Source organism: Denticeps clupeoides, chromosome 11, assembly GCF_900700375.1.
Source record: "Denticeps clupeoides chromosome 11, fDenClu1.1, whole genome shotgun sequence".
NCBI lineage: Eukaryota > Metazoa > Chordata > Actinopteri > Clupeiformes > Denticipitidae > Denticeps > Denticeps clupeoides.
Window position 1 is genome coordinate 2,087,282 of NC_041717.1, and position 22,517 is coordinate 2,109,798.

Consider the following 22,517-nt stretch of genomic DNA (forward strand, 5'->3'; position numbering starts at 1 on the left):
AGACCTGGGCCTCAGACTGTGCCACTGACTTAGTGCCGGGCCAACCTTGGCTCTTTACTAATCTGATTAGCAAGTAGTTTTTTCGTCAACACAATTTATGAGAAAATATCTTTGTCAACAATCCTTTTTTATGTGATGAAGACGAGATAAATAACAAAAGTATATAAGAATAAGAGAACTAAAGAACAATAAAGAACTGCATTGGAGCAAAACAAATTTAATTAAGAAAGAAGTACATACAGAATAAGTGAAATAAAGAAGACAGAACAATAAAGACGTGCATTAAAGAACATACTGAAAAAACTATTTAAGTAGTAAAAAGGAAACATTATTAGAATTTCTAAAAAGGTAATATGGAAAAAACGTATTGTAGTGCTTTGAGACAGAAAGAATCTAACGTAAAGCTGGAGGAATTGCGTAATCAGTTGAATTTGCCACCTTCAGTGGCCTTTATTGAAGCAATTATCTACAGACACTATTGCTACTGCTTGTATTTGCTGGACACGTTTCTTCACGAGGCTCTGAGCGCAACAGCAGTCTGCTACAGTCATAAGAGAGAACGATATAAATATATGGAACAAAACCATGGATTGAAAGAAGTCACGTCAAGGATAACACAGTTGATGGAGACTGGACACAGAATTCATTACAAACATGATGAAGTCTACTTATTGCATTTGGCGGCTGAGACGATGAACCTGGACATACTGATCCAGCTGCTGGGCAATGGGTCCAATAGGCACACGATTCCTCTGGATATAGTCCTGGGAGAGATAATCAAGTATAATGTTTGGTTAGCGGAACCAGTCAGAATGATAAACCCGACGAGATGCAATGGTAAAGTGGAATATGCCTGCTTGGATATGATGCTCCTTTTTGTGGACCAGGCTGATTTTCCAGAGATGAGAGAGATAGAAGAGAATGCACAAATGTTTCAAGGCATACTGAAAAATGAAAGGTTCAAGTACCTCACTAAGAAATCAGATGGGTCATCTCTACACAAGGCTTTAAAGTCAGTATTTAATGCGATTGACCACAAAAGGTTTCCCAAGAGTCTTATCGAACTACCAATCCCTAATATTCTTAAGGTTGTCCCACCTGTCATGGATATAAAAGAAGCCATCACCTTGGAGCCCGGCACCTTCAATGAACGATATTATGGACATACATGATTCCAAAACAACGAAATTGATTACAACTAGACTAAAATAGTCATGACAAAATAAATCTTTATATTACTTTATGACTTTATGACTTTATATTACTAAAATGCTCGACTGAAACTCGACTAGAGTAAAATGAGACAGATTTACTAATGAGCCACACATCTACTCAGCTTAAGTCTGTCAGTATGACAAACCATTTATTTGAATTATTTTGGCTTGGAAAGCCAAAATGTTGTTCTTCTATTTCTTATTATTATTCTTTTCCGGGGAATAAATAAATAAATAAAACAATTATCCGAATATGCAATGGTGTGCTGGCGTTTTTTTATTAAAAAAACTCAATATACATGATGCCCTCTTTAAGTTCATTCTAACATGCTAATTTTACAATTTCATGTGACTCATCATGACCACGCCCTGTCAGCATTTTTTTTTATGTTAGCATGCTAACATGCTAATTTTTAAACATGGTCCTAACATTACCAAATTTTATGTGACACATCATGGCCACGCCCTGTTAGCATTTTTGTTTTTAGCTTGCTAGCTTTGGCATGCTAATTTTTAAACATGATCCAAACTTCACCAAATTTCATGTGACGCATCATGACCATGCCCTGTCAGCATTTTTTTTATGTTAGCATGCTAACATGCTCATTTTTAAACATGATCCAAACGTTACCAAATTTTATGTGACACACATGGCCACACCCTGTCAGCATTTTTTTTTATGTTAGCATGCTAGCATGAAGTAGGTAAATATGTATGAGGTAGGTCAGTGTCAGCATTTAGGTAAATATAGAGGTAGGCAGGCAGGTAAAGTGTGTTTTTTTAGTATAAATAATTGTGGTGTGTATTATGAGAATTACTGTTTGTAAATGTATAAATATTTTTTTTTCCTCTTTTTACCTGTGTAGTCAGATCAGTCTTCAAATTGCTTGAAATCTTTTATATTGGTCTTTTCTGTGAAGGTATGAATCTCAAAGTGGGGTGTCAATTAAGTATAATATTGTGTTTTGTGTAGTATTATAATTTCAGGGTCTTCTGAAGAGTGAATTGGGGCAGGACGTCTTGATTATTATTTTGAAGGTGGAGTCTTCATAGTGCTTGAAGTAGGTAGGTACGTATGCGGATAACAAGCTCTGTAAGGATTATTGTTTATTTAAAAGCTTAGCTACAGGTTAATATTGTGTTTAGTGAAAGTATGAATTCATCTTTTTTACTATATTTGACCTCATTTGCATGATTGCGGTAGGTATATATGTATATCAGGAAAAAAGTGAGGTAAGTCAATTGTGTGTTGTCAATTACATTTTGTCAGGATTGGCTACAGCTGGAAACATCATCTGGGGCCAATCAGGACTGCTTTTAAAAAGCCTGTGATTCCGCGCCTCTGGAGTGGGGGCATTTTAGTGAACTCTGTTTAGTGAACTTTCATGAACTTGACCTTCGTTTTGGACCTGGCAACCGTTTGTGTTTTGAGTTCTGGCAATCACCACGCGCCTGCGGGCTAGTTTAAGTTCTCCTCGTTATTTCCCCTGTTTTCGGGCATCGTGCCCTGTTTCTTTGTGTTTAATAATAAATGGTTGGTTATACTATGTCCCGCCTCTGCACTTCCTTCCCCCGTCAGCTCGCCGATGTGACAGAATGCCGCCGCTCCCACCAAACACACAGAGACAGAAGGCAGAGGAGGAGAGCCACGAAGAACACAGCCAGGCGCAGTGAGTACGGGCGTCAGTGGAGAGCCCTGGACACTCAGCTCCACCTCCTCTCAGTCTCTTTCTCTCTCGGGCAGTGGAGGCCTAGCAGGTAAGGAAATGGGACGCGTCATCCAAAGATTGCCGGTTTGAATCCCGAACTGGCAAGGTGCCACTGAGGTGGCACCAAGCAAAGTCCCGCCCCCACACACTGCTCACTAAGGGTGATGGGTTAAATGCAGAGGACACATTTCATTGTGTGCACTGTGTGGTGTGCTTTCACAATAACAATCACTTTCACTTCACTCTCACATGCGCACACACACACTGTGTTAGTGCCTCTGATCTGGCTTGTATAACGTGAGCCCATCTCTCATGTTACTTGCTGGCCAATGAAGAAACAGAAGAAAGGGCTCTTAATCTGGCACATGAACCTGTCGAAGCCGTTCCTAGAGGCTCTGGAATGTTAGCCCTGTGGCATGCGGCACCTTACTCACACATTGGCCATTGACGGCCTCTGCACCCTCAACCGGAAGATGAAGGAGCATTCGGGGGTGGAAACTACGATGCGGGATTCCTGGATGAATGTATTCGGGAAATACAAAGCCCTAGTTCAATCTGTATTAACATATGCAGCTGTATTTGCAGCAATTCTGACCTTGTGTGGATGTTGTATTCTTTGTCAGCGCAGTCTTGTGAACCGTCTCATCACTACGGCCTTATCCAGGGAGGTTGATCCCACACAGTTATACCCGCTTTTGGAAAATAAAGACCATAATGAGGGCTTTGAGATGACCATGGAGCCCAGTGACTTACAGTTGAGGCAACTGTTCCAAGAATCTCTCCGAGAATTAAAGCAACAAACCCTTTGAGTATAAATGTATTGCTCAGTTTATGAACTAATAGTCAAAAATCCTAAAGGAAGAGGTTATTAGGGAAAATAACAAAAAGAGTAAAATACATGATAAACAGGGGGGAAATGTTGGAAAATGTATATAAGTTATCATGCAATTACCTTTTATTACCTTTTTGACATTTTGTCACGGCCAATACACCTCCAGCCCACCTGCGGCGCTTCCACGGCCACACTCCCGCTCCAGCTCACCTCCGGCCGCCTTATCACCGGCCAAGCGCCTCCGGTCCTCCTCTCCCAGTACGACGACTACTCCACCCGCTCCAAGCATGCCTGCGAATGCGTCCCCGAACTCGGCCAGTGACAGTAAGAGCGGGCCATCTCCTGACGCAGCAGACATGGCAACCACGCTGGCTCAGGTGACCGTGTTCCTGCAGCAGCACGTTTCAATTCAGAATCACCAAGACACGCAGCTCCAGCAGCAGCGCGCACTAAACCAGATCAGCTCCGCTCTCGCTGATCTTTCGGCCCACGTCCACTCGTTGCAGTCCCAGTCCAGCTGTCCCGGTCCTGCATGTCCACTCTGGCTGGATTGGCCCCGCCGCCGCTTTACGACGGGGATTCCAGAAGCTGTCGCGGATTTATCACGCAGTGCCGGCTGCTTCTCCGCCTCCGCCGCAGGTGGAGCAGCGCGACCCGATCTGTCTGTCTGTCCCCGCCTTCCTGGACCGCCTCCAGATCGTGTTTCAGGGTGAGACCGCGCGGCGTCTCTGCAGCTCATGTTGTTACATCAGGGAAATCGGAGCGTGAGCGATTATGCAATTGAATTTCGAATCCTGGCGAGCGACAGTGAGTGGACTGACGCCGCGCTCCCCGCCGCGTTCTACCAAGGCCTCCGGGAGGCGGTGAAAGACGAGATGGTGAATCGCGATTGGGGAACCACGCTGGACAGCATTATCGCGCTGGCCACGTCCATCGACCGACGTCTCGCCGAGCGCAGCCAAGAACGACGTAGCCACGCCCCTTTCCACTGTACCCCCCGCCGCGCGCCAGCATGACGCCCCTAGGGCTCCGCCCCACCATGCATCTGAAGAACCCATGCAAATGAGCCGAGCCCGACCCCCGCTCCCTCCCCAGGAACGAAAACGAAGAGAGGAGCAGAAACTCTGCTACTACTGCGTAGGCCCAAACCACCTCAGCGCTGCCTGTCCAAACCGGCGAATCAAACCACGACCATCGGGAAACCCCCTCCACTTGCCCCAGGTTCAGAGCCCCCGGGGGAGCACCAAGGCACTTCCCAGAGCCACCACCCGCTGCTCACTTCCTATCATCATCTGCTGGAAGAAACCCAGACCCAGCCAACATCAGGGGCGAGCACTGGTGGACTCCGGCGCGGCCATGAACTTAAATCGACATTGACCTGGCCACCCGACTCAAGCTCCCAGTCTCCCGGTGTGATCCACCACGCGCGGTTATGGGACTGGATGGCAGCCCGGTGGGCTCAGGGCAAGTACTTTACCAAACCAAACCCCTTCTCGTCTGCCTTGAGCCCAACCATGTGGAAAAAATTATATTCTACCTAACCACAACACCCCATGACCCCATAGTGTTAGGTTACCCGTGGCTGACCACCCATGAGCCCCATATCAAACAGTGGGGACGCCAATGCACCCACCACCAACTCCGTCAGGCCACGCCCCCAAACTGCTCTAGGTCCACACACATAGCAACGGTGAGACTTGGCCACGCCCCTCAACCCATGCCATGCTCACTGCCTAGGCCCAAAACCCCAGTCCACAACGGCAACCACTATGCCCACAGACCGCAATCTGCCCCTATTCAACCCAACCCCACGTTAACCCCGCTTCCAGGTGCAACCATGACCAAACCACGCCCACCGACCTAAACCACGCCCATTGAAGACGAGTTGACCGAGAAGCCGGCAGAGGCCACGTCCCGATCTCCACACGACGCCACCTCCGCATCTCTGGGGGTCCCCGACTGTTACCATGACCTTGCTGCGGTCTTTGATAAGGACAAGGCGGCGGAGCTGCCCCCCCATAGGCCTTATGACCTGGCGATCGATCTGCTCCCCGGAGCGAAAGGCAATGGACGAGTACATTACAGCATCCCTGGCTAGTGGCATAATCTGTCCTTCCACCTCTCCAGCCGCCGCCCCATTCTTTTTTGTGGGGAAGAAGGATGGGGGACTGCGACCATGCATCGATTATAGGAAACTGAACGCGGTAACCAAGAAAAACCGGTACCCACTCCCACTCCTGAATACTGCATTCGAACTACTGTCAGGAGCCACCATCTTCACAAAACTGGACCTCCGGAATGCATACCACCTCGTTCGGATATGGGAGGGGGACGAGTGGAAGACCGGCTTCATCACACCATCAGGACACTATGAATATCTGGTCATGCCCTTTGGCCTATCCAACAGCCCAGCCGCATTCCAGGCGCTTGTCAACGACGTCCTCAGGGACATGTTAGACCGGTTTGTGTTTGTCTATCTAGACGACATCCTCATTTACTCACCCAACCTCTCGACTCACATCTCCCATGTCAGAAAAGTCCTCCAGCGTCTCCTACAGAACCGTCTCTTCACCAAGTTGGAAAAGAGCACTTTCCATGCCACCGAAATTTCCTTCCTGGGCTGCCACATCAGTCCCCAAGGAATCGCCGTGGACCCGGTCAAGACCACAGCAGTCGCTGATTGGCCAGTGCCCATCACCATCCGACACCTCCAACAATTCCTGGGATTCGGCAACTTCTACCGCCGATTCATCCGCAATTTCAGCAAAGTAGCCCAACCCATGACTTCCCTCCTCAAGGACAAACCCACCACACTCCGATGGAACCCCCTGGCTCAGCAGGCATTCACCAAATTAAAACATCTCTTCACCACGGCTCCAATCCAGCTCCATCCAGACCCCCAACTCCCATTCATCGTTAAAGACGATGCCTCTAGTCTAGGGATAGGAGCAGTCCTGTCACAACGTAATCCCCAGGACAACAAATTGCACCCCTGCGCCTTCTTCTCCCGGCGACTCAATCCTGCTGAGCAAAATTATGATGTCGGGAACCGGGAACTCCTGGCTATAAAACTAGCTCTGGAGGAGTGGCGCCATTGGCTGGAGGGGGCAGTCCACCCCTTTTTAGTCCTGACTGACCACAAGAATCTGGCGTATCTCCAAAATGCCCAACTCCTCAACCCACGCCAAGCACGATGGGCTCTGTTCTTCACGCAGTTCGAGTTCACTGTGTCCTATATCCCCGGCACAAAAAATGCGAAGGCGGATGCCCTGTCCCGCCAATACGTCCCAGAGACGGAGGACAATCTGTCCTCTCCCATACTCTCACAGCCCTTTCTACTTGCCCCTGTGCACTGGACCCTCATGCAAGACGAAATTGCCGATCATGCACACCACCCCCCACCTCGAACCCTGCCTCCCAACCTCACATACGTCTCACCCCCTCTTCGTCCACGCATCCTACAATGGGGGCATGATACCCCACTGGCCGGGCACCCGGGACGTCAGCGCACCCTCGCCAATATTCGCCGGACATTTTGGTGGCCGGGCCTAGTTACGGATGTACAGGCATATGTCGCAGCCTGCCCTACCTGCGCATCTCACAAAGCGGACACGCAGAGACCACAAGGCCTCCTACTTCTCCTGCCTCGCCCCCATCGCCCATGGTCACATGTCTCACTGGATTTTGTCACGGGACTGCCAAGATCCAGGGGTATGACCACCATTATGGTGCTGGTCGACCGGTTTTCCAAGATGGCCCGGTTCATCGCCCTGCCGGGACTCCCTACAGCTCTCTACAGCTGCCCAAACCGCCGACGTAGTCATCCAGGAAGTGGTGTGGCAGTTCGGACCACCAATGGAACTGCTGAGCGCATGAAACGACAGGCAGACCAACATCGGCGACCAGGCCTTGTGTACCACCGCGGTGACAGGGTTTGGGTCTCCACTCGAGGCCTGCCCATGTCATCCAGCCCCAGAAAGCTAGGACCCCGCTTCATTGGTCCGTTCCGGGTGATCCGACGTGTCAACCCAGTGGCATACCAGTTGGCCATCCCACGCACTCTGCGCGTCAGCCCGGTGTTCCACGGTTCCCACCTCCGTAAAGCTCACTCGTCGCCTCTGCAACCCCCCCCCCCCCGTCTCTACCACCATCTCCACGTCAGGTTGACGGCTCTCTGGCCTACACGGTCCGTCGCCTTCTGGATGTACGTCGGCGGGGCCGCGGCCTGGAATACCTGGTGGACTGGGAAGGATTTGGGCCGGTGGACCGGTCTTGGGTTCCCTGGCGGGATATCCTGGATCCTGCCCTGCTCCTAGACTTCCACGACCGACACCCTGATAGGCCGGGCCCGTCAGGTGCTGGGCCTAGGAGGGGGCGCTCTGTCACGGCCAATACACCTCCAGTCCACCAGAGAGTGCCAGACAAGCCGGGGAGACGGCAACCCGGAAACGGAAGTGAGAGCGGGCAGCACCAAGTATAAAAGCTAGATGACACTGAGGAGACACTGCCCGCTCTTTGACGAATTTACTTCCATAGACGCCAGCCTTACTTTCCCACGCCCGACAGATTTATGTCCATGACCATGACCTTTGCCTGTCCCCGACCTAGAACTTTGCCTGCCCCTCTTGTGACGACGATCTCTAATCTGATTGTCCAGTGTGACTACGACCTTCGCCCACCATTGACCTTGAGTTTGCCTGCCCCCTTTTGCTAATACGATCTTCCCCGTTACCCCCCATGGAGCCAGAGTTCCCTCCCAGCCGCGCTGCAGCGCTTCCACGGCCACACTCCCGCTCCAGCTCACCTCCGGCCGCCTTATCACCGGCCAAGCGCCTCCGGTCCTCCTCTCCCAGTACGACGACTACTCCACCCGCTCATGGCATGCCTGCGAATGCGTCCCCGAACTCAGCCATTGACACATTTATATCTCACATGTATTAAACTGTATCCATCTTTTTAATATGCGCACTATATTTACTCATTAGTCTCTTGGATGAGAAACTTGTGGGCTAAAGGTTGTTTGCAGAACAGAATGACCGCGACTTGATAAGAGGAGGCCTGCAGCCGCAGAGAAGCAAGAAAACAAGAAGACCTTGCGATGGAGCGTTTACCAAGAGACAAGCCTACATGCAAATGATAAGCTTATTTGGTGAGATCCTGTGATGAATGTACCGCCCTCTATTATATAAAAAGAGAGGAAGCGGAAGAGACGGCAGACCTTTTGGAGGCATGATCGTCTCTGATCGCTCTCCTTGCAAGTAAAAAGAGCTCAACTGCTTCGTGTCACATCTCTCTGGTTTATAAGTGTTGGATAGGATGGATAACTCTAACACACACCCACCAACCCACACACATTCAGAAATATATGTATGCGGACAAAAAAGAAACCACGTGAGGACACAAACACACAAACCTATAAACCTAAAGACACTCGTTCTCTATTCCTAAACAGATAGACGCAGCAAATACACGTACATTGTCCGTGGCTGCCTGCTCGTGTGTCTTTGCACCCACATGGCTGCTGGCTCATCTGTGTCTGTTTGCTGACAGACCTGGGCCTCAGACTGTGCCACTGACTTAGTGCCGGGCCAACCTGGGCTCTTTACTAATCTGATTAGCAAGTAGTTTTTTCGTCAACACAATTTATGAGAAAATATCTTTGTCAACAATCCTTTTTTATGTGATGAAGACGAGATAAATAACAAAAGTATATAAGAATAAGAGAACTAAAGAACAATAAAGAACTGCATTGGAGCAAAACAAATTTAATTAAGAAAGAAGTACATACAGAATAAGTGAAATAAAGAAGACAGAACAATGAAGATGTGCATTAAAGCACATACTGAGGAAACTATTTAAGTAGTAAAAAGGAAACATTATTAGAATTTCTAAAAAGGTAATATGGATAAAACGTATCGTATCGTGCTTTGAGACATAAAGAATCTAACGTAAAGCTGGAGGAATTGCGTAATCAGTTGAATTTGCCACCTTCAGTGGCCTTTATTGAAGCAATTATCTACAGACACTATTGCTACTGCTTGTATTTGCTGGACACGTTTCTTCACGAGGCTCTGAGCGCAACAGCAGTCTGCTACAGTCATAAGAGAGAACGATATAAATATATGGAACAAAACCATGGATTGAAAGAAGTCACGTCAAGGATAACACAGTTGATGGAGACTGGACACAGAATTCATTACAAACATGATGAAGTCTACTTATTGCATTTGGCGGCTGAGACGATGAACCTGGACATACTGATCCAGCTGCTGGGCAATGGGTCCAATAGGCACACGATTCCTCTGGATATAGTCCTGGGAGAGATAATCAAGTATAATGTTTGGTTAGCGGAACCAGTCAGAATGATAAACCCGACGAGATGCAATGGTAAAGTGGAATATGCCTGCTTGGATATGATGCTCCTTTTTGTGGACCAGGCTGATTTTCCAGAGATGAGAGAGATAGAAGAGAATGCACAAATGTTTCAAGGCATACTGAAAAATGAAAGGTTCAAGTACCTCACTAAGAAATCAGATGGGTCATCTCTACACAAGGCTTTAAAGTCAGTATTTAATACGATTGACCACAAAAGGTTTCCCAAGAGTCTTATCGAACTACCAATCCCTAATATTCTTAAGGTTGTCCCACCTGTCATGGATATAAAAGAAGCCATCACCTTGGAGCCCGGCACCTTCAATGAACGATATTATGGACATACATGATTCCAAAAAAACGAAATTGATTACAACTAGACTAAAATAGTCATGACAAAATAAATCTTTATATTACTTTATATGACTTTATATTACTAAAATGCTCGACTGAAACAGATTTACTAATGAGCCACACATCTACTCAGCTTAAGTATGTCAGTATGACAAACCATTTATTTGAATTATTTTGGCTTCTATTTCTTATTATTATTCTTTTCCGGGAAATAAATAAATAAATAAAACACAATTATCCGAATATGCAATGGTGTGCTGGCGTTTTTTTTTATTAAAAAAACTCAATATACATGATGCCCTCTTTAAGTTCATTCTAACATGCTAATTTTACAATTTCATGTGACTCATCATGACCACGCCCTGTCAGCATTTTTATGATGTTTGCATGCTAACATGCTAATTTTTAAACATGGTCCTAACATTACCAAATTTTATGTGACACATCATGGCCACGCCCTGCTAGCATTTTTGCTTTTAGCATGCTAGCTTTGGCATGCTAATTTTTAAACATGATCCAAACTTCACCAAATTTCATGTGACGCATCATGACCATGCCCTGTCAGCATTTTTTTTATGTTAACATGCTAACATGCTAATTTTTAAACATGATCCAAACGTTACCAAATTTTATGTGACACACATGGCCACACCCTGTCAGCATTTTTTTTTATGTTAGCATGCTAGCATGAAGTAGGTAAATATGTATGAGGTAGGTCAGTGTCAGCATTTAGGTAAATATAGAGGTAGGCAGGCAGGTAAAGTGTGGTTTTTTAGTATTAATAATTGTGGTGTGTATTATGAGAATTACTGTTTGTAAATGTATAAATCTTTTTTTTTTTCCTCTTTTTACCTGTGTAGTCAGATCAGTCTTCAGATTGCTTGAAATCTTTTATATTGGTCTTTTCTGTCATCCAAAGATTGCCGGTTTGAATCCCGAACTGGCAAGGTGCCACTGAGGTGGCACCAAGCAAAGCCCCGCCCCCACACACTGCTCACTAAGGGTGATGGGTTAAATGCAGAGGACACATTTCATTGTGTGCACTGTGTGGTGTGCTTTCACAATAACAATCACTTTCACTTCACTCTCACATGCGCACACACACAGTGTTAGTGCCTCTGATCTGGCTTGTATAACGTGAGCCCATCTCTCATGTTACTTGCTGGCCAATGAAGAAACAGAAGAAAGGGCTCTTAATCTGACACATGAACCTGTCGAAGCCGTTCCTAGAGGCTCTGGAATGTTAGCCCTGTGGCATGCGGCACATTACTCACACATTGGCCATTGACGGCCTCTGCACCCTCAACCGGAAGATGAAGGAGCATTCGGGGGTGGAAACTACGATGCGGGATTCCTGGATGAATGTATTCGGGAAATACAAAGCCCTAGTTCAATCTGTATTAACATATGCAGCTGTATTTGCAGCAATTCTGACCTTGTGTGGATGTTGTATTCTTTGTCTGCGCAGTCTTGTGAACCGTCTCATCACTACGGCCTTATCCAGGGAGGTTGATCCCACACAGTTATACCCGCTTTTGGAAAATAAAGACCATAATGAGGGCTTTGAGATGACCATGGAGCCCAGTGACTTACAGTTAAGGCAACTGTTCCGAGAATCTCTCCGAGAATTAAAGCAACAAACCCTTTGAGTATAAATGTATTGCTCAGTTTATGAACTAATAGTCAAAAATCCTAAAGGAAGAGGTTATTAGGGAAAATAACAAAAAAGAGTAAAATACATGATTAATGCCGGGGAATGTTGGGAAATGGATATAAGTTATCATGCAATTACCTTTTATTACCTTTTTGACATTTATATCTCACATGTATTAAACTGTATTAATCTTTTTAATATGCGCACTATATTTATTCATTAGTCTCTTGGATGAGAAACTTGTGGGCTAAAGGTTGTTTGCAGAACAGAATGACCGCGACTTGATAAGAGGAGGCCTGCAGCCGCAGAGAAGCAAGAAAACAAGAAGACCTTGCGATGGAGCGTCTACCAAGAGACAAGCCTACATGCAAATGATAAGCTTATTTGGTGTGATCCTGTGATGAATGTACACTGTCCGTGGCTGCCTGCTCGTGTGTCTTCGCACCCACATGGCTGCTGGCTCATCTGTGTCTGTTTGCTGACAGACCTGGGCCTCAGACTGTGCCACTGACTTAGTGCCGGGCCAACCTGGGCTCTTTACTAATCTGATTAGCAAGTAGTTTTTTCGTCAACACAATTTATGAGAAAATATCTTTGTCAACAATCCTTTTTTATGTGATGAAGACGAGATAAATAACAAAAGTATATAAGAATAAGAGAACTAAAGAACAATAAAGAACTGCATTGGAGCAAAACAAATTTAATTAAGAAAGAAGTACATACAGAATAAGTGAAATAAAGAAGACAGAACAATAAAGACGTGCATTAAAGAACATACTGAAAAAACTATTTAAGTAGTAAAAAGGAAACATTATTAGAATTTCTAAAAAGGTAATATGGAAAAAACGTATTGTAGTGCTTTGAGACAGAAAGAATCTAACGTAAAGCTGGAGGAATTGCGTAATCAGTTGAATTTGCCACCTTCAGTGGCCTTTATTGAAGCAATTATCTACAGACACTATTGCTACTGCTTGTATTTGCTGGACACGTTTCTTCACGAGGCTCTGAGCGCAACAGCAGTCTGCTACAGTCATAAGAGAGAACGATATAAATATATGGAACAAAACCATGGATTGAAAGAAGTCACGTCAAGGATAACACAGTTGATGGAGACTGGACACAGAATTCATTACAAACATGATGAAGTCTACTTATTGCATTTGGCGGCTGAGACGATGAACCTGGACATACTGATCCAGCTGCTGGGCAATGGGTCCAATAGGCACACGATTCCTCTGGATATAGTCCTGGGAGAGATAATCAAGTATAATGTTTGGTTAGCGGAACCAGTCAGAATGATAAACCCGACGAGATGCAATGGTAAAGTGGAATATGCCTGCTTGGATATGATGCTCCTTTTTGTGGACCAGGCTGATTTTCCAGAGATGAGAGAGATAGAAGAGAATGCACAAATGTTTCAAGGCATACTGAAAAATGAAAGGTTCAAGTACCTCACTAAGAAATCAGATGGGTCATCTCTACACAAGGCTTTAAAGTCAGTATTTAATACGATTGACCACAAAAGGTTTCCCAAGAGTCTTATCGAACTACCAATCCCTAATATTCTTAAGGTTGTCCCACCTGTCATGGATATAAAAGAAGCCATCACCTTGGAGCCCGGCACCTTCAATGAACGATATTATGGACATACATGATTCCAAAAAAACGAAATTGATTACAACTAGACTAAAATAGTCATGACAAAATAAATCTTTATATTACTTTATGACTTTATGACTTTATATTACTAAAATGCTCGACTGAAACTCGACTAGAGTAAAATGAGACAGATTTACTAATGAGCCACACATCTACTCAGCTTAAGTCTGTCAGTATGACAAACCATTTATTTGAATTATTTTGGCTTGGAAAGCCAAAATGTTGTTCTTCTATTTCTTATTATTATTCTTTTCCAGGAAATAAATAAATAAATAAAACAATTATCCGAATATGCAATGGTGTGCTGGCGTTTTTTTTATTAAAAAAACTCAATATACATGATGCCCTCTTTAAGTTCATTCTAACATGCTAATTTTACAATTTCATGTGACTCATCATGACCACGCCCTGTCAGCATTTTTTTTATGTTAGCATGCTAACATGCTAATTTTTAAACATGGTCCTAACATTACCAAATTTTATGTGACACATCATGGCCACGCCCTGTTAGCATTTTTGTTTTTAGCATGCTAGCTTTGGCATGCTAATTTTTAAACATGATCCAAACTTCACCAAATTTCATGTGACGCATCATGACCACGCCCTGTCAGCATTTTTTTAATGTTAGCATGCTAACATGCTAATTTTTAAACATGATCCAAACGTTACCAAATTTCATGTGACGCATCATGACCACGCACTGTTAGCATTTTTGATGTTACCGCACTAGCATATTAACATGCACATTTTTAAACATTTTTAAATTTTATTTGACGCATCATGCCCATGCCCTTTTAACACTTTTGATGTTAGCATGCTAACATCAATGTTCTGGCATGCTCATTTTTTTTCTTGCTCAAAATATTACCTTAATTTTATGTGACTCATAGTGGTCACTCTTCAATAGAATTTTTTTAATTAGTATTTTAATCCACTTTTCTTTGTTTTTTACCAAGGTCACGAAATGAACAAATTGAACTATAGTTTTACTCTTCCCCTTCGTCCTCTCACCCTATTGTCTTTTAACCTTTCGTTGCTTCACATATATTATGTTTCCGGAATGGACGTAGCTCATCCATGTGGAAACAAGGAGTAACTTAAAACATCAACCAATCTTTTGAGGATTCGCCATGTGTCAATTGCCCACCACACCCAATCTACACCAAACTTCATAGTATTTATAAGGGTGCTGGCCTGACAAAGTGGATGTGCAAAGAATCTTGGAATCTTTTGAATGACTTATTTTACATTTGGATAAATTGTTCCAAATGGGCTGACTGAATACACATCGAAATTTCTCTGGAGAGCCTTAAGACCTTAAAGACTGTTTTTGAGCTTTTGTTGTATGGCTCACCAATGGCATCTTGGCAAATTTTGCTGATTCGCATGTGCTGTTATTCACACATGCAACTGCTCCCAGGGCACCTGTCATGGCTGCCCACTGCTCAACAAGGTTGATGGTTAAAAGCAGAGGACACATTTCATTGTGTCACCATGTGCTGTGCTGCAGTGTTTCACAATGACAATCACTTCACTTTTATTAAAGTAAACACAGCTGTTCCCAGTCATAGTCCACATTCTGATGACTCTGACTCTGGTAGGTGCAGGTGCAGAAGCTCATCTTGGTAGGTGCAGGTGCAAAAGAGGTGCAAAAGCTCATCTTTTCAAAAAAGTACTTTTTTATTAAACACAAACAAACGACAGCGTGATTGCCAAAAGGGAAACTGAAATGAACATAAACAAACCCGTAGGCATGTGACTGGATCGTCGGGAACTGAAATTAAATGGAACAGGCGGTCCACATCAAGGTCCACATTAATGTTGCAGCAAATTCTGGTTTGCACCATGCATCTTGTGTTTAAAGAGCTTCAGTTTGGAGGGATCAGGATGCGCTAATCAGGTGCACCAGCACCCACTGTTTCAGCCCAGTGACTCCTGTGTCACACTCTCTGTTTGTATTTGAATCAACAGAAGCCACATTGCACATTTTGTAGTTTTTCTATTGGACATAACATTGTACTTGAAATCTATTATCTCCGCTTGAAATACCTGAAAAATAAAATAGTAACCTGCTCTGAGAATGTATTTTTTGTTTCAGTAATCGTATAAATTCCGAATTATATTAATGCACTTAGCTAAACATAAGTGCGTTGTCTCACCGAACATAAGAGTATCCCACAAACAACAAACACCCAATAGACCCAATGGATCCACAAGTTAAAAGAGCTGAAATCTTCATGATCTGGGATGTACCTTTAAATCAGAAATAAAAGAAAATTGATAAATTTTTTTCAACATTCATACGACCTTATTATGGGTTATGGGTGCCCAGTACAGGACATTAGGCACAGGGCAGGGACCCACCCTGGGCAGGGCACCAGCCACTGCAGGGTGCACACATAATTCAAACAGTGCAAAACACATTCTTACCCCTTGCTTTTGCCCAGATGACGCATGACCTCTTACTAATCTAAAAAAATCAGGGCCCAGAAATATCAGACAAATAAAAGACACATTTCTATCTTGAACTCATGCAAACGTTTCTTTTTATAGGTGGTACATGTAATGCATCTTATATGATCTTTTAGGTCTTACCTGGCCCCACTGACAAACAGTCCTTAACACGATACTGTAGTCTTTCCCATTCTCCAGGGGTGCATTATAAAATTGCCCATAGTATTGCTGATCCCCAATAGTGAAGTTCATTTCTTTTCCAACATCCTTCAACTGGATCTGAGCCGCTATGTATTCCCCATGGCAGCTTCCTTGGTTGAAGAAGTGAGGAGTCCTGGGAGAGTTGCAGTCAAATACCAGGGTGCCCTCTACTGGCATCACAAAGACTTCATAAAGGCTGTAATCCCAAACCATCAATATAACAGGTGAATGTTACATCAGAAGAAAGTGAAGACTGCACTGTCCCCACTGTGTGGACACGTCTAGGTAGACTGTATTGGTATTAATAATGCATTCTTACCAGATTGGGTCAAGGCTGCAAGTAGATCTACGCAACCAGAGTGTTGGCAGTGGAGACTCGACATCCCTGTATGTCACTTCAGGAACAGGGGGGGCTTTGAGAAATTATATCGTTGAAATTAGTTCATTTTCTCCCGAGAATTATAGTACTATGCAAAAGTCTTAGGCACTGATACATATGCCAATTTAGTAAAGGTTATTTATACAAGCTGCAAGCAAATTTGTTTTGGTCCTCTATCATGAAAATGCCCCTTTGTGAGATTATTTAACGAGTTTCCTGGCCTGTCTATGGTCCTGCGGTGGCTAGAAATGGTGATAAGTGTAAAGAGTGCTTTTGTCATTCTGCTTCACCGTTCAGAGAGTGGCAGCTCAGATGGTCGGATGTGGAATTTGTCAACTTATGTCCTCATAAGGGGAAAGGTTACCAAAAGGAATAATTTTCACTAATATGTTTACAGAGGTGTGAGATGCCAACCTTCTATTCTTCTAGCAGACGTCTAGATATCTTTTCTGAAATTTAATTATTGTTACTTTCACTTTCTAATAATCATTATTTGCAGTTTTTCTATCTTTACATTGTCCCCTTTGAACAGTTTCTGAGGTATTGTTACACTGTATATATTTAAACAGCCTAAGACCTTTGTACAGAACTGTATTTTCTGTTTTCACATTGCACAGTGCTTTTGAATACCAGGAATAGATGTATTGATGGTTGTAATGGTAGAGGTGAGAGCAGACATGGTGGTGATGTTGACAGTGTAGTTTGTTGCTGGCAGCAGATCCAAGCAAACCTCAGGCCTCGCGGCAGATGAGCTGAAATATCGCCTCCTTTCATCACGAAATATCTTTTGATAATCTCTCACACCAATAAAAACCATCTGCAATAGGAATAAAGCAGAATTACTGAATAATCATTACTTCAAGTCATTGTTGTGATGGTAAACATTACTGATAAAATTCTGGAAAAAATGTACATTTTCCCAAAATATTTATGCACACATACTTTGTAATCCTCTTTTTTGCCAGAATTTGTTCCAGCTTTCCAACGCAAGCACTTTTCATTAAAAACATGTATGTCATTAATCCCATAATCGAGTTCTGTCAAAAAGGGGAAAAAAACGTACACATACTGAGAAATGCGGCAGTCCATACTGACATGAATATTAAATTTAAAATAAGATTCTACCTTTGCAGTGCATTGTAGTATTCCACTGTCCATTATGCCCACAGACGGACCTGTTATTTCCACCCGGGTTGTAGTATCCATTCATACACCGATGGAGTGCCATGCTGTCATTTTGCCACACAATTTCTGAGTACGGAACTTCAGGTACAGCACCACATTTTGCTGCAGAACACACAACAAACATTTATTCAGTTTAAAAAAATACTTGATGGCAATGGTGATGAAAGTCTAAATGATTAATTAGTCAATGGAATATTTTCCCGTTTCTGGAAACATAAAATACGTAGTCCTTCAAAACTGAACCTGGATACATTATAAGTTGTTTAAGAAAGAACTCGATGTGCAAAAAGGTCAGAGGGGTCAAGGTCAGTTGATTTGCTTGCTTTTACCTTTACACGACACAGAATTTGTTTTCCACTTCCTTCCCAATGTGCACACTGCATAACCCTTTCCACCATCTTGGTAAAACCCATCTTTGCACGCATACTGAACCACACTGCCCAGTCCAGCTCTGCTGTCCCACTGCATGACAGCGTGTGGCATTACAGGAGGCCACCCACAGCTGATCTCTGCTCAAGACCAGCAGCATGATGAAACAAGGCCATTGAACAAAGTACAAAGTAAACCATTACTATAGCAATAAATCTGTGACTTTGAGCACAGTGTTGTACCTTGACACATGACAGAAGGTTTCTTCCATTCTCCACTTACAGAGCACACTGAACTATTCCCATCACCTACATTGTAATATCCTACTTCACATTGATAGAAAACTTCCATTCCGATATTAGAATGTTTATTCCACAACACGTGGGAGTGTGGGAACGTTGGGGGTTTGCCACATGTTATCTCTGAAAATGATCAAATAGCTCACAATTAGACAGGTGATGTGTCAAGACAAAAACAAATGAATGCTGTGAGGAGACATGCTCCTCTAAACAAGTCTTACGAATGTGTCTGGCCTTTTTAATAAATCAGCAAAGCTCAGGGCCCAGTACCTCGACACAGTATATTAGACTGGTTCCAGACACCTTCGGCCGTGCAAACTGAAACATTGCCACGTCCGGCATTATAAAATCCCGCATCACACTCATAAAACACCAAGGCATTCATTTTGCTGCTTTGATTCCACCTCATATGTGAGTGTGGCCACACAGGTGGATCACCACAGTCAATTTCTGTGGGGAAAGTGAAAACAGTCAGTAAAAGGTCATAAGCAATTATATTCCTCTTCATAGCCACCCAGTTTATGAGTCGGTTGACATTAGGTCAAGTTGATTTCAATAAATAAATTCTTTTCCTGGACCAAAAAGAATTTGCTTTGAGTTATTGAGTATTCAAGTCTGCAAATAAATGTTCATTTTTAGTTTAAACAAATTTCAGAAATGGCTAAAAAGTTTTAGTGCACACTAGAATCAATGAAAATATGTTATTTGAACTAGGCCTGAAGAAACTAGGCCAATTTATTGATTTACCATTACACACGTGACCAGAATGAAAATAAATGTTTACCTTGACAAACCAAAGTGGATCTGGACCAGTTACCGTGACCTGTACAGACCGAAACCCTGGATCCATTCACATAATAAAACCCCTCAGCACAAAAATACAGTACAGTGCTGCCAACCGTTGAGCTGCCGTTCCACACCTGTCCAGCGTGTGGCAGCAGAGGAGGGTCTCTACACACGATTTCTGGGTAGGAAAAACAGCCACGACATTGAGGCCTCAAATCGGCAGATATGCTCTTCGGCTGTGAATCTCTGGAAATTACTACCTTGACACGTGACCGTTGCTTCGCTCCACACGCCACTCGTAGTGCAGATGGAAATGTTTCCATCGCCCACATAGTAATGCTGTGTGTCACACTCATAAAACACCTTATTGCCAATGCTGGTGCTTTTGTCCCACAACATTAGTGTATGAGGGATAGCGGGTGGTTCACCACATACCATCTCTGTTGGAAATTAACAAGAAGCCCATATAACTTAGATGCAAAAAAATTATAATACTTATAATCACGTTGCATACAGTTATGGTAACATGTTGGAAAAAGGAATGAATTTCTATACCTTGGCATAGAACATTAGGATGCTTCCATTTACCGTTAGCTGTGCAAACCGAAATACTTTCAGTTCCTGTGTTATGAAATCCAACATCACAGTCATAAAACACTTTTGAGCCCATCTTCCTGTTTTTAGTCCACCTCCTAATTGAATATGGGAAAACCGGGGGCTCGCCACAGTCAACCTCTAAAATGGCAACAAGGTCCCTGGTTTATTGGACATTCATCAAAATCACTTATTTAAACCAATTTTTTAATTCAGCTGATGCTTAGTTCACACAGCTAAGAGGAAATAAGAAGAAAGTGTACTTTACCTTCACAGATAAGGCTCGGGCCTTTCCACATGCCTTGAAGACCACAGAATGACATGTTGTCTCCACCCCTCCAGAGGAAGCCCTCTTTGCATCTATAATTAATCATGCTGCCATAACGGTTTCGTGTGGGTGAGATCTGGACAGCATGTTCTGCTGAAGGCGGGGGTCCGCATTCAACTGCTAGAAAAACATCACCATTCACTCAGATTAGCAAGTCAGATGCAGTCAACTAGTCAATAAAGTTAAAGTTAATTTCAAAGGAAACCGATTACAGCACATGTAGATGCATAAACGTATATACATTCTTTAAATGTAAAGTAATGATACTGATGTTATTCACCTTTACAAAAGGCTTGGTCTCTGCGTGGATGAAAGGGAACTGATCCGTTCTGAACCTGGTATCCAATTTGGCACTCACACTCAAAGAAGCCTGGCTTGTTTCTGCAGCGGCCACCTTCTCCACAAATGCCCTGTACCTTGCATTCATCAATGTCTGACACAAAATAAAGGGGGAAATTAACAAACAAGTCGTAATGATTGAAGTGGTTTTGTTCCTCTGTGCCACCTTTTGAAGCTAGTCTGTATTTGACGTTACTTTTTACAGCAATAATATTAATTCTGAAATGTTATCCTTATCACTCTGTCCTCTTTCAATGAAATTATTACTACAAATGAATTAACAAATAATTGGCTCTTACAAGGACTGTAACATATGTCGACAAAAAAACAAGACTAATGGAACAGGACATTTTCTGAAAATGCCATTTGTTTCACCCTCATTATTTATGAACATGTTCCTACCATGGCAGTATGTCCCATCATTTGGGATGAAAATGGCCATGTTGTTGGAGGGACTGTATCCTGAGAGGCAGGTGCAATAGAAGCTCCCATAGGTGTTGTGACAGGCTGTGTGTCTCCCACAGATGTTATAAGAACTGGTCTGGCATTCATCTTTATCTATTCAAATAAATATCAACAATAAACAATCAGGCTAAGGGAATTAAGAATTAAATACAAATTCACAACTTTATGTATTTTTCATGATACACTCGCCTTCACAATAGGTTCTTCCGTTGCCCACAAAGCCATACATGCAGTTGCAGGTGAAGCCACCGCTCCCATCGGTTTTCTCATCACAGGTGGCATTCGGGTGACACGTTGCACATACGTCAAAGATCTCGGGCAACACTTTTGTGCCTGGGTTCAACAATTTTTTAATTAGCTTTATAAATATAATATTTTTTATTAATAAAGTTTAGAAGGAAGCCGACCTTTAATCAGCACCGGAGAAGAGAGGAAGAATAAAGCCGTCACTACAACCGCTGTTCTCAGCAACATCTCTGTTAGCTTCTCATTGGTCCTCGGTGTCATTCGGTGATCCCTCCATCTCTACTCTCCAGACTTTGCTGTGGCACTTGTGAGTGGTAGCTTCTGAGAATGGTAGTTTTTTCTCAGGGTAGTGGTTTGAGGGGAAGTGTGTCACCATCAGTTCCTCAACACTCCTCGGCCTTGTCTCACCATCTAGTGAGGCACATTCACACACACTAAGCTGATAATGTCAGGTTTTGTATGTTTTCTACTTTTGCTTTGTTCTTCTTTAGCAAATATATTAAAAATGTCAAAAAACACGAACAGCCTACCTTGTTGAGTAGACTTCTACAAAATAGCAGGAAGCCGGAGTGAAAGGTCACTGCCCCACAAAGCTTTGTTGCCACTTTTGGAAAGTGTGGCAAGGCATAAGGTCATGGCTTAAATTACCCAAAATACACAGTGCTGCATTCCAGCGGACCCTCTGGGTAGCATGGAACCTCGATATGGGGGGAGTAGATAAGAACGCTGTGCTCATATCACCCTGCTCAGAAGGGACCGACTCTATCATTGCCAAGCCCCCCACTTCTGACCACGCACTCTGCAGGGGTGTGATTAAAAACGACCTATCCGTCAAAGTTGACAGATCCCGGCCCTTCCCGTCGCGGTGGCATGCCAGCATGTATGGAAGACCCATACGTGCTTGCTGGTCTTAATTTATGGTTTTGTTTACATCCTCCGGTGAAATTGCGTTTGTAGAACATTCGTGTCAGTGGGACTTTGGGAGTTCTTTGCACGTAAGACGGCAGGGAGAGAACCCACCACTTCCTGGGAGTGTCTCCTCCAGCTCATTCAGAAAATTGTTCTGATAGCATTTCCT

General features: G+C 43.7%; 1 protein-coding gene and 2 long non-coding RNA genes across 8 annotated transcripts; all 3 read right to left on the bottom strand.

Moving 5' to 3' along the window:
- Nucleotides 1–421: 421 nt before the first annotated feature.
- LOC114799812 (uncharacterized) lies at nucleotides 422–3,858 on the bottom strand. The gene is made up of 2 exons (XR_003751276.1): nucleotides 3,519–3,858; nucleotides 422–764 (listed from the first exon to the last, which is right to left on the bottom strand). It is a non-coding gene; the product is annotated as an uncharacterized LOC114799812 (long non-coding RNA).
- A 5,868-nt stretch (nucleotides 3,859–9,726) lies between these two features.
- On the bottom strand, nucleotides 9,727–12,180 carry LOC114799813 (uncharacterized). Its single transcript, XR_003751277.1, has 2 exons — nucleotides 11,917–12,180; nucleotides 9,727–10,069 (listed from the first exon to the last, which is right to left on the bottom strand). It is a non-coding gene; the product is annotated as an uncharacterized LOC114799813 (long non-coding RNA).
- An 859-nt stretch (nucleotides 12,181–13,039) lies between these two features.
- Nucleotides 13,040–22,152, bottom strand: susd1 (sushi domain containing 1). 6 transcript variants are annotated; one of them, XM_028997348.1, is made up of 20 exons: nucleotides 21,970–22,152; nucleotides 21,601–21,850; nucleotides 21,383–21,526; nucleotides 21,131–21,286; nucleotides 20,670–20,822; nucleotides 20,330–20,509; nucleotides 20,023–20,202; nucleotides 19,728–19,907; nucleotides 19,466–19,645; nucleotides 18,952–19,131; nucleotides 18,625–18,804; nucleotides 18,343–18,522; nucleotides 17,954–18,115; nucleotides 17,771–17,865; nucleotides 17,459–17,645; nucleotides 16,769–16,862; nucleotides 16,390–16,645; nucleotides 16,225–16,264; nucleotides 15,954–16,047; nucleotides 15,456–15,843 (listed from the first exon to the last, which is right to left on the bottom strand). In XM_028997348.1, the coding sequence occupies exons 2-20, from the start codon at nucleotides 21,698–21,700 to the stop codon at nucleotides 15,825–15,827; spliced, it is 2,760 nt and encodes a 919-aa protein (XP_028853181.1). In that variant the 5' UTR covers nucleotides 21,701–21,850; nucleotides 21,970–22,152; the 3' UTR covers nucleotides 15,456–15,824. The 6 variants fall into 6 exon arrangements, with proteins under 6 accessions (XP_028853180.1, XP_028853178.1, XP_028853179.1 ...); XM_028997347.1 differs by lacking the exons at nucleotides 15,456–15,843; nucleotides 15,954–16,047 and adding an exon at nucleotides 13,040–13,382 and having other exon boundaries at nucleotides 20,330–20,506; XM_028997345.1 differs by lacking the exons at nucleotides 15,456–15,843; nucleotides 15,954–16,047 and adding an exon at nucleotides 13,040–13,382.
- Nucleotides 22,153–22,517: the final 365 nt, after the last annotated feature.